Below are 13,394 nucleotides of genomic sequence, written 5' to 3' on the forward strand. Positions count from 1 at the left end.
CTCTCTCTCTCTCTCTCTCTCTCTCTCTCTCTCTCTCTCATACACACACAAACTTCTAGGTTTGGTTTATATGTGTGGTTTGTAGCACAACAAGTTTCGCTCTCTTTAAAACACACACACACACACACACATTCATGCAAGTTTGGTTTGCATGCTACCCACCACAAGGGAGGAGAGTGCTATTCAGGTAAGATTGCAAGCAACAACCCACTTACAAAAAATCATATTGCAATTAATAGGTAAAGTAATGGAGTGACAGAGGTAATGGCAAATACATGGAAGAAGTTGGTGGAGAGTGAGTTTGTTGTGTGATGATCTTGGATGGGGCTGAGCTTTTGTCAAGTGTTCTACAAATAGAGGAAGCCTTGGCAGGAGTTGAGAAAAAGTTAGCAAAGGGAGGCTGTAAGCAATGGGTTAGTAGAGGAAACGGATTCGCCCGAGGGGGAAAATAGTTGCATGCCTCAATTCAAGAATTTAAGTTCAAAGATGAGTTATGGAACCTTTTCTAGTAGAAGTAATGATACAACTCTTCTCATTTTAAATTTTTAAAATGAAAAAACTTATGAATAAAATGTAATATGGGTACTATATTATAGTTTCAATCACAAGTACCATATTTTTCAATTATATTGCACAAATAGTGTTCCACCTTAGCATGCTTTCACTCAGCTATTTGTTTTTCTTTTTAAAAGGTAAGATTTGAAAGTTTTAATTAGCTATTAGTCTATTTTTTAAAAACTAATTTTGTTTCCCTCTTCTTTCTTTCTTTTTTGTAGGTTCTTCTTTCTCAAGCCCTCTTATGTCAACATAAGGCTCTACACTCTCCAATTCTCTTATGTTCTTGTAATCACTTTTTTGCATAGAGATTTATATGAGCTCTATGCATGCATGTAGCTCTCTATGCATGGATAAAGCTCATAGAGAGCTCTGTGCATGCACAGAAATCTCTATGCTCACCCTAATAAGGGCTCTATTTTTTTAAGTTACCCTACCTGGGATCTATGGTTTTTTTGTCATATTTGTCTTGTCAGTTTGCTTGATTCGACTCCATCTAGTCTCTCCAATCTCTAACCACAAAGCTCCCACTAACATGTATTTTCTTTCTCCTTGTGCCTTGGTAATTTTTTTTATGCACTAATGCCATGGGTTTTATTTCTATCTATTTTTTATGCTTTTTCATTTTCAAAAGCTAGCTTTGCATAGGCTAGCGCTTATGCCTAAGATTTTTCTATGCATGCTTGCGCAGAATCCCAAGACGCCATTAGGGCTAGCATAGAGAGCATGCATAAGGCTCTCTATGAGCTCTACGCATGCCTAGGCTCTCTCTCTCTATGATCTCTATGCATGCATAGGGCTTTCTATGAACCCCATTAGGGTTAGCATATAAAGCATGCATAGGGCTCTCTATGGAGTTAGGCCAATTATTTTGGGATCCCTTCCTCGCCTTGTGCCTTTCTAATTTTCTTATGCACTCTTGAATGCCATGGGTTTTATTTCTATCTATTTTTTATGGTTTTTCTTTTCCAAAAGCTAGCTATGCATAGGCTAGTGCTTATGCCTAAGCTTTTTCTATGCATGTGCAAAGAGAGCTCTATGCATGCTTATGATCCCAATTAGTGAGCATGCATAGCTAGCTCTATGCATGCTTCGGGGGGTAGCATAGAGAGCATGCATAAGGCTCTCTATGCAGGGACCTAGGGCTCTCTATACATGCACGGGTCTCTCAATGAGATCAATGCATGCATAGGGATTTTTATGGTTTTGACAACCTATTTTCATACATTTCATTTCACACATGATTATTTACATTAAGTACTTTATACTCACAAGGTTAACATAAGATTAACTTTGCTAGAGTCGACCAAGAAAGCAAATGCACATTAGAGGTAGTTTGGAGTGAACCATTTAAAGACATGATTTTTTGTTTATAAATGATTATCACATTCACCACAAATCCATAAAAAAATCTCTACACATTTTTCTACAATGTTGTTTCTAATTCTTCACGTTAGAAATAACACTTAATGTAGAACAATCTCACAAATGTGTGCACACATTTTGCTACAATGTTTCTCCTAATTCTTTTTATGAGAAAATAACCCTTTAACATAGAATAATCTCATGAATATATTCACATATTACCACCATTCTACACATTAACAATTCACTATGTGGTTTAATATAAATTTGCATTTGCATTTCTAGAAATGAGTTGTGTTTTATTAAACTACACATCTAACTACAATAACTATGCTCTATACAAGATTTTAAATATAAATTTGCATTTGCATTTCTAAAAATAAGTTATGTTTTAATTAAACTACACATAAAACTATAGTAAGTATGATCTTTACAAGATGTTTAATATTTTTGTGTAATATAAACTTGCATTTGCATTTCTAGTAGAATTGAGTTGTGTTTTATTAAACTACACATTGATGTAATTTTTTTAAAAACCTTTTTTTATTTTAGATATGTAAAGGCCATGTGCCTTGTTTAAAGAGAAGTTAGTCTTGATGACACACGTGGAAGAACCAGAAGAGTGAAGGCGACAAAGAAAGAAAGAGAATGGAGGTCGAAGGCGACGTGTGACAGTATCCTTTGGAAAAGAATGTAGGAAGCACAGTTTGCTTGTTCCTGTTAAGAGGTCATTCAGCTGGGATGAACAAGGGATACACAAATGCGACGAGGAGAGAAAGAGGAGAAGAGAGAAGACAGATTTGACAGGATAAGCACAGTCAGAGTTACGTTAGAGAGTAAGAGAGCGAAGCTTTGTAAGACATTTGAGTATGTATGTTGGGCAAGTCTCTTTCTTTTCACTGTGTGGATTTGTTTGAAAAGCAAGATCCCTGTAACCAGTTCAATAAGATGAATTTCTTTTTGTTAAGGATTGATGAACTTGTTCAGTTTAAGTTTGCTTACCATTCTCGATGAGTGTGGAAAGCTTCATGTTGATTTACCTTCTCTAAGAGTCTTTCTGATTCATACTGAATACTGCTTCTGGATTATCAAGAATGTCAGTTTGTGTTTGAATTTCTATAAGACATGAGTTTTTTTGTGTCAGGGTGGACCTAACTAGTCAGGGTTAGGTAGCTGTAGAATTAAGTCCGTGTGCTGATTAGCTCAGTGCTGACAGGTTCAATGCTATCTGTAGGAGAAAAAGACACGTTCAGTGTTGACTGAAGGAGAAGAATACTGACACGAGCTGTTAAAACCAATTTAAAACTAAATCAATGCTTTGGCTAATACATTATTGATAGACACACAGTTTGACAAGAAGAGAAGGAGTCAAGTACAAGAGCTGTCAGAACCAGTTTAGACTATAGTAGTGCTAGCAGCTTGTAGAGATGTTCAATAAAGAGTTTTGCCAACTCTGGTGTTTTTACAGTTTTCTTCGTGGCAATAAACTTTGTCATTTTAGTTAACCTGTCCACTACCACCCACACTGAGTTATTCCCTCGACTCGTCTTGGGTAAACCGGTAATGAAATCCATGGAAATGATTTCCCATTTCCCTTGAGGAATCTCCAGCGGGACGGAGTAGTCCTCCAACCTTAAGACGTTCATGTTTATTGACCTGGCACTTACTGCATTTCAGCACATAAGTCTGGACGTTCTTAAACAAACTAGGCCAATAAAACCGTCTTTTTACTAGTGCATAGGTCTTCTGAATCCCAGGATGACCCGCACTTGGACTATCAAGACTTTCTTTACTAATTTGAGCCCGAAAGTCACCAATAGTTAGTACACATACTCTACCCTTGTAAAGTAAGTACCCGTCTCGTCAATGGAGTAATTAGCATATTTCTCCCCCCGACAAAGTTTAGCATCATCCTTTGAAACCGTGTCAGAAAACAAAGGTGATGAAGGGTCTACGTCAGAGCTCTCCGGCTCAAAACTATACCCCGAAGACTCGGCTAGCCTCTCCGGACTAACTCTCGCCTCGCTATCTGCCGCACCTACGGCCAGTCTCTCCGGACTAGCATTACGTGCTGGCGAGGAAGGTGGGCGCGGCTGTGACAAAGTGCGTACGCGTACAGCGCGCCAGACCTCTGTAAAGACAGGATCATGCTCACACAAGCCACGGAGTGATTCCAAGAACTCATTCTTGAAAACCGTAAAGCTTAACTCATTAATTTGTGGCATGCAGCTAAGCGCACCCGCCACAACATTATATTTACCCATTTGGTAGTGAATCTGAAGGTCAAACTCCTGTAGGAGCTCCGTCCACCGAGCTTTCCGACCTTTCAACTTGTTTTGACTCGAAAGCCATGTCAGGCTTTCGTGATCCGTACGTACTTCAAAAGTGGCACCATATAAATAGTGTCTCCACTTTTTAAGTGCATGTACGATGGCCAGTAACTCCCGCTCGTAAGCCGAGTAAATGTAAGTTTTGAAGATTTCCCTTCAAATATAACAATTAAACTTCCTATCTCTTATGCCATACTATATATGTGGGCAGACCATATAGTATGTGGAGATGTTTGATAAAGATTCTTGCACCACTACGGGTGTCTAGAGTTACATCCAATCACTTACAACTCTTTGTTGCTATTACCAGACACATCCCTTCAAGTATTGTCTGGACTCACACAACTATTCGAGTTTATGTGATATTTGAGGTTTTTGTCCTCAAAAACTCTAATCTCAAGCGGACTACGCGCTAGTGTCATAGGTCCAAGAACAAATCTAGACCGTGTTTAATATCATATGTTATATTCTTGAGTCCTTCCAAGAAACTTTTAAACATCTTGCAACGAAGATGTGGTATAGTGTCTATGCACATATGGTGGTACTATTGATAAACTGCTTTGCAACAGATCAGTGGTTTCACACTTGTAACAAAGTGCTTCATTGTTGCATATTATTACTTTTCATAAGCGGTTACACACATGAATCATTTGGGTGGGTTGTACCATCTATTAAGAAAAATTCCAAACTACTAATAACCACATTATCAATCCACAGATAATGACTGAGCTTGCTGCGAAGCCATAGGTTGCTAGATAATTGATGGTAATTACACAAGCCCAATGTCTCATTACATCATACATTCAATATAAATGCAAACATCACAGTACTTCGTGATGATGAACTTAGGAATTTCATCCTATCCCTGTTTGGTGTTGGTATGAAGTATAACTATGAGAACATTATTTGCTGCCTCCTCATTATAGCGGCAAAGCTACCTACCCATCACAGGTGGCAATCTCTACCAAGCTATAACCAATGACAAGCAAATAAACAAGTACTCTTGTAAGAACTTCATAACCATATCTCACACCAAACTCATAATCACTACGGATTAAATGCCAGGGCTTGCAAAATTGAATGTTATCTGATAGGTAGAGGGGATCATCAAACTACGGATGACCTCGACAACTCACTAGGACTAGTGATGTGTAACTTTTAAGTTACTCCACTCTCCTTGCTTATTCCATACCATCGAACAACTCGGTCCCTCGATTTGAGCAACATCAACATATGTATGAGTACCTCGATACTCATGTATTGTGGTTCGGTAATTTAAAATGTTGATCTAGAGTATCTTTCACTCGAGGATCTTAATTTTATTAGCAGCTATGTATTAGTAGTAGTGAGTAACTACGTACCCACTATCATCACACTAGTAGCTCCATACTAGTCTGTGAGTAACTCCGTACCCAATGGCGTACCTCCCCCGAGTGGGAGTACCATATACAACCATCTATAACAAGATGCTTAAGTCACTTGCTGCTAAGAAGTGACTACACAAATTGACATACCAGTCTGTGAGTAACTCCGTACCCAATGGCGTACCTCCCCCGAGTGGGAGTACCATATACAGCCATCTATAACAAGATGCTTAAGTCACTTGTGCTAAGAAGTGACTACACAAATTGACATACTAGTCTGTGAGTAACTACGTACCCAATGGCATACCTCCCCCGAGTGGGAGTACCATATATAACCATCTATAACAAGATGCTTTGATACCAGTGCTACATTCCCGTAACGCCGCTACGGGCATTACCACAGGAGGGGACGGCCTCTGGCTCACCACCCAGCCATAGAGGAAGAATGAGGATTGCCCCTCATCCCCCAGGCTATATAGTGTGTGGCCTGCCATCCACACTAGCCTGGCCGCCCATGACTCCGCATGGGCGTCCTCTCCCACTGAACCCCGGACATGGCCATCCGGTCTGCCGCCGTCGGTCACAGGCATTACAGCCTACGTGACATCCATGAAAGTTGATAACCATTTGGGACTACCAAGGAAGGCTTTTACGGAGCAACTCTAAGGGAGGATGATCATCTAAGGGGTGGAGCCAAGGGTACCATGATCAACTTCAAGAAGAAAGACCATTGTTGTGTTCAAGGTTAGGGTAAAGAAGACAAGGGGAAAAAGTGGAGCAAATGCACAGATCCCAACACTAGATTTGGAGTGGAATCCAAGTTTAGCAAGGTTTTCATTGAAAAGGGGAAGGATGACAAGTTTGGGAGTCCACAAGGAGTCAAAGGATGATCAAGGTCAAAGGTTTAGCAAGAGGGGATGTCATGTGCACACATGGACATGGCAAATTTTCAGTGCTAATCCTTGATTAGGCAACAAATAAACAATAGGATTTGAGCATTAGCAACTTTAACAAGCATGTGAAGGCTTGTCTATGGACCACAAACCAATCGGCTAGGTACTGGAGGCGTCCATGGATCCATGAAACTAGTTGACCAACACCAATTGAATAAGTCCTCCAAGAGCCTATAAAATGGCAAGGCATTGTTCATTGTAGTTCATGTCTCCCAGACGGGGCAAATCATAGATAGGCTCTATGTTTCCTCTTTTGGAAGGTCAAAGGCCATAGGTTTTGTACAACTTTGATGTACTATATAATATACTAAAACCATAGCCCTCCCTCTCTCTTCTCTCACTATTTGTGTTTTGCATCGAGACCTCACTATCTCGATGTTTGGGAGTGAAAGAAGACACGAAGCTTCAATACATGTAACAATGACAAACGAGATCTCTAAGATGGTTGATTGCTTGAGCTCAGCTAAACTTGGACAATCCCCACAACATAAGTTACAACAGGGACAAAGCAATTGTTAGCACATGTACACGTACACGTGTGTATACGCATTCACGCTTCTACACACATATATATAAGCATATACATGCAGGCACAGGCACAAGCACAGGCACATATCCAAACTTACTATAAAGAGAGAGAGAGAGAGAGAGAGAGAGAGAGAAATGAAATGAAATGATATATTAACGTCTCTAAGAGGCCATAGTGGCCTATGAGACCAAAACTAAGAGCACATCTGAAGTTGGTGTCTCATCAAAGAGAACAACTAAATGAGACTAAAAAGTACAATAAACTGATTGTCCTACAGTTATAAGAACAGATTTGTAAGACTCCGAGATGATACTGAGTAGAAAATACTGGAAAATACTGGAAAATGTATATCAGGTAGATCCATGTATGCTGATCTGTTGAAGTGTTGCCCTCTCCTTAGATCAAGTATCTCCGCCATGGGGCTGTCTAGAATGGAGAGGTCGTAGAAGCGAGGTAGGCGCCTCCGATGCCGAGCAATAATGGCTCTGATCTGGTGATGGTGAGGATGCCGTGGTCGGGATCCTGGTGGGCGTGGCCGACGACGAGCACGACATAAAATAACTGCTCTATCAGTGGTGACTCCCTGGGAGTGTGGTCGGTGCCCTGATGGCCCAGTGGAGGAGGTATCAGGAGGTGTGTGGGCTGGGTTGCTGGTGCTGGTGCCGAAGAAATCTGTCAGGGTCCTCTGTCTAGGTACATCATGGCTCGCCCTCCTGTCTGCCAAGAGGGTCTCTCTATGTCTCCTGAGCTCAAGTAGAAACAATCCTAGGCATCTCTGATCCTCAAACTCCATGACCCTGCGTAACGGCCCAAAACCCTCTCGGAAGAGGCAGTGATAGCTCCCTCGGATCTCATAATAGACTATGCATCGGTAAATGTAGTGTTCCTCTGTCTCTACCTCCTGGTAGCATAACTGACAAATGCGATCATCCACGATCTGATGCACATATCGCCCTGTCTCAATCCGCAGCTCGTGTGATGAGGTCCGGATCTGTCCAATGGCACAACGTATCCCATGTGATAGGTGTACATCCATGTACGCCGGGCGGGTGATAAAATCATCCGATGAGAGGTGTAGAAAATGGCTCTTGTAATGAGCCATTTTCATGCCCAAGGGCTCAAGGGAGCTAGTCCATGTCCTCTCTGTGTCCACTCTAATGATATCCAGCCTGATCACGCGGTTTTGCTCTGAGCGGGTGAGATCCAAAAATGGACAATCCAGACGCCTACTGGAAATCGTGAAACCCTGCACATCAGGTATCAATGAAGGAGATCCCATCAAGTAGTCCACTGTGCTCACTCCCCCTTTAGGGTTCCAGTGTGTGTGAGCATCTGATCCTTGCCATCTCGATAAGCCATTGTATATGACCAACCCATGTGCACTCCCGAGTGTGAGAAAATGCTTGCCATAATCTGTAATCTCCCCCTCATCCTGTGCTGATCTCTACAACCCTACATCCTCTGCCGTGATCTCTCGGTACATAGCCTCTTGAGTATCATACAACTCTGTCTGCTCTGTGCCTGTACGTGCATTAAAGTCTCCCAATAGTAATGTCTCCCATGGTGGCAAACCTCATGACATCATCATATAGTGGTATATAGGGCGACTCTCCTAATGGTGCAAACTTGGATGGGCTGGGGAAAAGTAGCATACTGCCACATATAGCTCGCAGAGCCCCTCTCTGCATATTCGGACCCACATGTACCTCGCAGATATCTGCATCTCTATGTACCACATGTATTTTGTCACGAAGCTCCTCCCTGTAAAGTATTGCCACTCCTCCAGATCCTCTGGTACCTCCCATTGTGCGTGGCTGAGGGCGGAAAACTGATTCCCATCTATAACCCCAAACGTCAAGAAGCGTCTTGTTTGTGCACTGATGGGTCTCCGTATACATAGCAATATCACTGTGTCTGAAAGTATCCTCAAAGTATCCTACATCTGTTCTAAGGGCTCCGTTGCAATTCCACACCGTGAATCGCAAGGTCTCATAGGCCGTGCACCATCAAGCGGGCCTCCTCTCCGTAATGATGACTCGGCTATCTCCCCTCTTTCCTTGCCTCAAGCACACGCGGCATGTGTTCCTTCCGGTGTGCTATCTGTGCCGGTATAAGGTCCTCATTCAAATAAATCTTTTCCCTCTTAAGGGCCATCTTTTTGGAGAGGAAGGCCTTCTTCTTCTCCAAGTCACCAAACCTGATGATCAATATCTTCGCCCTAGTTTCATCTCTGCCTACTCGCCATGCTCCGGTAATGGGTACATCAATGGCCTCCAATTTTTGTTGCAAGAGCTTTTGCATCCTCTTGGGGATTTCCCTTATCTTCCCACCCAACTACACGTACATGTAAGGCACATGCCCGTCTCTTGGCTTCCTCTTCCAATGTAGCATTCATCACCTCTACTTTATTGACTGGTGTATCCTTCTGTTTTTTTACTACTTCAATCTATGGGTTGACTTCCTCAATTTGTTTCTTTGTGGCACTGGCAATTTCAGCCTATGAATGCAATTCCTTCTCACCTGCAACCACTTTTGCCTTACATGATTCCAAAGTGTTTTGCATTTCTGTGATGTCTTTTTCGCGGTCAGCCATACATGTCTTCAAAGTGCCTTCGTACGATGCAACTATTGTGCCAATCTCTCGGAGCATGTCATCCTTCCATTTCTGCATCTCTTTTTTCATTTCCGTGTGCATCAAGGCTTGGGCTTATGCCATCTCAACCCGTACTTGGGCTTGCATTTCTCCCTTCAATTGGACATATATCTCTTCCTTCAGCGTTTCGTATATCACTTTCCTTTGGGCAGTCCCCTATGAGAGAGAGAAAGAGAGAGTTCTACATGGAAGATATATTTGGGATTGTATGAGAACCAAAAATCATCAAGTTTGTTTTTGGAACTTTAATGCTTAAGTTAAACTAGTACTTAACCCGCACGTTGCTGCGATATGTAAAAGACATTAAGAAGCAAAACGCAAGAATGGAATACAAGGGTCAATCGGAATACAAAAGGTCAATCTAAGGGATTATTTTTTAGAAATCCACGATTTATTTTTTCTCTCTTCTCCTTGTGCCTTGGTTGTCCATGGTTAATATGTAATAGATAATGCATAAAAAAATATAATTTTGAAAAAACATTTTAGACTCTAGTGCAGCTGTGTAAAACGATCACTTCAACAAAGAGCAAGCAACTAGTGCAGTTGTGTAAAACGGAAGGGGAAGGGGGTAAGCCTCTTACCTCCAGCATCTTAAGTAGGTCCTTCCTAATCCGGATTGCCATCTATGTGCATCCCTATTCACAGATCCTTCCAAGCATTGAAGCCTTCTTTCTTGACTATATCAAAACCAAATTGGTTCCCTGTTTCCTGATCGTATCGCGTCCACCATCGCGCCAACAAGGGATAATGCATTTCTTGATACAAAGAGCTCGTATTTCTCTTTCCAATTGAAAGTTTGTCCTATTAAAAAAGAAGCCTCTTACCTCCATCAGATCCCTAAGTCATTCTTCGCCTTCCAAGTGTTGAAGCCTTTCTTGGAAAGTCTCTTGGCTATATCCAAATCAATCTGGTATCCCCTTTCTTTAGTTCTCACATCCACAGTCGTTCCAAAAAGGCATGGAGCATTTCTTCATACAATGAAACATTGTTGTCGTATGACCCATCCTAGATCCAAAGGCCTGAAAAAGAGTTCAACAATAATCATTTAACCTAGCTTCACCCAAGCACCAAAAGAGATGCTCTTGTCACCAAGCGCGTGCATTAGCCCCTCTAAATAGGATCTTAAGAATTCAAGTAAAGCAAGGGCCAAAACTTGAATCTGGTATGACTAGATAAAAGTTCCAATGTACCCTATATCAGACTTTGTCAAAAGATAAATGAATTTCTTGAATTCCTAGCCCAATTAAGCGCTCCCCCACATGTATTCCTCTTACGCTACGCACATGGCTCCATTCGATGCCCTCCATCCGGCCTTAAAAATGATCGATCGGACCTTGCCGGACGGAGTATCTCTAGCACACGCGGATTTCCAACGGAAAGGTGGGCCGGACGTTGTTGCATCAGCCAAATTTAAGTGCCATGGCTTAAGATCTTCAGGTCGGTGGAAGCTCCTCCGGCTGCAAATCAGACATCAGAAAAAACTATCTCTTCTCTCTCTCTCTTGAACGGAGCTGGACAGGCTGCTGACATCAGGGTCTCACTGAACGGAACTCGGACAGAGCTCCCTCTTCCATGTGCGTAGCCTATCTATTGAATCCTTTTTGTTCATGCATTCATCAGTGGACCTAGACAAAGTGCTGTCTCCTCTGTATATAAATTTGATATAAGTTGTGAATTCACTTATTACACAGCTATGCAACCTTACAGCATTGAAAGATGCACAGCATGGACTACGGAAGGTAAAATTCTACCGGCTTCATCTCACTGTGTACTCTTTACCTTTGCTGTGAATGCAGCAAGCATCCTGACTACTCATGATTTCATTCTTTCCATGCACACACGGATTATGTGTTCTCTGCTCTCCATAATAGCAGCGATGGATATAGTGCATCCTCACAGACAAACGATGAGCAATTTCATATTGCAAAGTCAAAATGCATGCACACCCAATGTGCATGTGCATGCATTTCCACTCAACCCGCAACAGTGCCTACAAATCACGCCAATTCTTTAATTAAATGACAATAATGATAGCCCACCATATAAAACATGGTGACAGGCTCAATTTCCTTTCACATCCAGCATTAAGTCAGTCCCCTAACCTCCATCAAAATGTACCACTAGGCTTGGGGAGGAAGATGCCGACTCAGCAGGCCATTGAAGGATTCATAGAGATCTTTATTCTCAGATCCAAAAATTTCATCTGCCTTCCTCAAGGTCTCCTGCATAACAAGTTATGCATGTCAGGTCTACTGCTAACGAAGACATAAACATGAAAACCCATCTCCACCTCCACATATACCTCTCTTGTCTGCCGATGGGCATTGAGCTCTTTTATATTCGCCAGGAATGCACTGAACTGTTCATACGATAGTCGGTTCCTGAAGCATCAATTTGAGTGAGTCCATGACCATGGCAGTTGTATAATTAAGATATATGGATGCTGCTCGATATCTGCCCCGAACAGAGACATTTATGTGTACCTGGCCTGTCGGAAGAATTCCTTTCCATCCACTCGTGGAGTGCGTTTTGCTGCAAACATTGTGCAAACGCTAAGATTACAAACCTTCATTAATATTGCAATCTGTCAGTAGATACAAGAGTAAACAAGCTACACATAACGAACAATGATACATTGGCAAGTCCTGAGGCAAAATTAAGGACTAAAGCATGCCAGCCTCGACAGGGGCAATGATGCTCGTCCATGCTCCAACTACCACCATCTCTGACATAAAACATAGGCAGAGGAGATGTTTGAAGCCGTTAAGTCACTGGTCAGTCAAACAGTGAAGCAAGCATACACGGCAGCAGCTTTATTCAGATGAGTTGTTTCGTGTTTGCTTCATTCCTGTTTGCAATTTCAAACATATCATGCACTAGGATATAACGAACCTGAAAATGAGTCCTTAGGCGGCGAATTAGGAGCCGTTGTCCGTTTGCTTGTGGGCTGAGATGAAGAAAACAAAGTCCTCACATCACTGATAGGATGCTGCCTGGGTGACCCAGATGCTGAGTACTGCCTAGTAGGCGAGCTTGCCACAGACTGTTTCTTGGGCGACCCTGTGGGGGTAAGCTGTGGCGTCAAACCAGGGGGCGTCAGAGAAAACGCCTGCGACAATGTAGTTTTGGAAACTGCAACATTTCACACATGGTTAGAAATCACTCTAGATTAAAAACACCTTACAAATACAGAAAAAATTGCAGAAAAACATACCATCTGACTCAGGATGGCCTTCATCCCCCTGCATTAAAGAGTATTTCAGAGAAACCGCTCGTGCTGATCGAACTCCAACCCCAACGGTCTTGTACTCCTCCTGTGGCTGCACTCGAGCCTCTAATATGTCTGCCTCTGTTGCACAGGGAATTTTCAGTGATTCTGTGATGCTGCCACTGTTGTAAAGACCAGGAAATTTAAGCAACAACCCTCACAGCATTTGCGGTGGCCTATTGGTGGGCATTATTGCCCATCCACAAGCAGCCGCTTGTCGGAGATGTATATCTGTAAAGATAAAAGCAGGTACATACCACTAAGTGAACTGTTTGTCGATAATGAACTGCCCAGAGATGTTATTTGACTCGCTGTTAGTTTTTCGACGCTTCCCGATTGCTGCAATTTCAAAGCAATTACTTTGTGAACTAAAATTT

At 42.1% G+C, this 13,394-nt stretch overlaps 1 protein-coding gene across 2 annotated transcripts in view; it reads right to left on the reverse strand.

Moving 5' to 3' along the window:
* Positions 1-10,117: 10,117 nt before the first annotated feature.
* LOC147619873 (uncharacterized protein At4g15545-like) overlaps positions 10,118-13,394 on the reverse strand; it is a 29,407-nt gene continuing 26,130 nt past the window's right edge. Inside the window, exons 5-11 of one of the 2 annotated variants that reach the window (XM_086825722.1) lie at positions 13,275-13,356; positions 12,964-13,098; positions 12,642-12,881; positions 12,233-12,281; positions 12,052-12,130; positions 11,852-11,971; positions 10,118-10,768 (exon numbers count right to left, since the gene is read on the reverse strand). In XM_086825722.1, the coding sequence (XP_086681848.1) occupies positions 11,870-11,971; positions 12,052-12,130; positions 12,233-12,281; positions 12,642-12,881; positions 12,964-13,098; positions 13,275-13,356 (687 nt within the window). In that variant the 3' untranslated portion in view covers positions 10,118-10,768; positions 11,852-11,869. Of the gene's footprint in view, positions 10,769-11,115; positions 11,740-11,851; positions 11,972-12,051; positions 12,131-12,232; positions 12,282-12,641; positions 12,882-12,963; positions 13,099-13,274; positions 13,357-13,394 lie in introns of those variants that run through there. The other variant, XM_086825723.1, reaches the window with a different exon arrangement.

The sequence above is a fragment of the Cibotium barometz genome, chromosome 32 (assembly GCF_041138505.1).
Source record: "Cibotium barometz isolate CiBa-2024 chromosome 32, ASM4113850v1, whole genome shotgun sequence".
Lineage (NCBI taxonomy): Eukaryota > Viridiplantae > Streptophyta > Polypodiopsida > Cyatheales > Cibotiaceae > Cibotium > Cibotium barometz.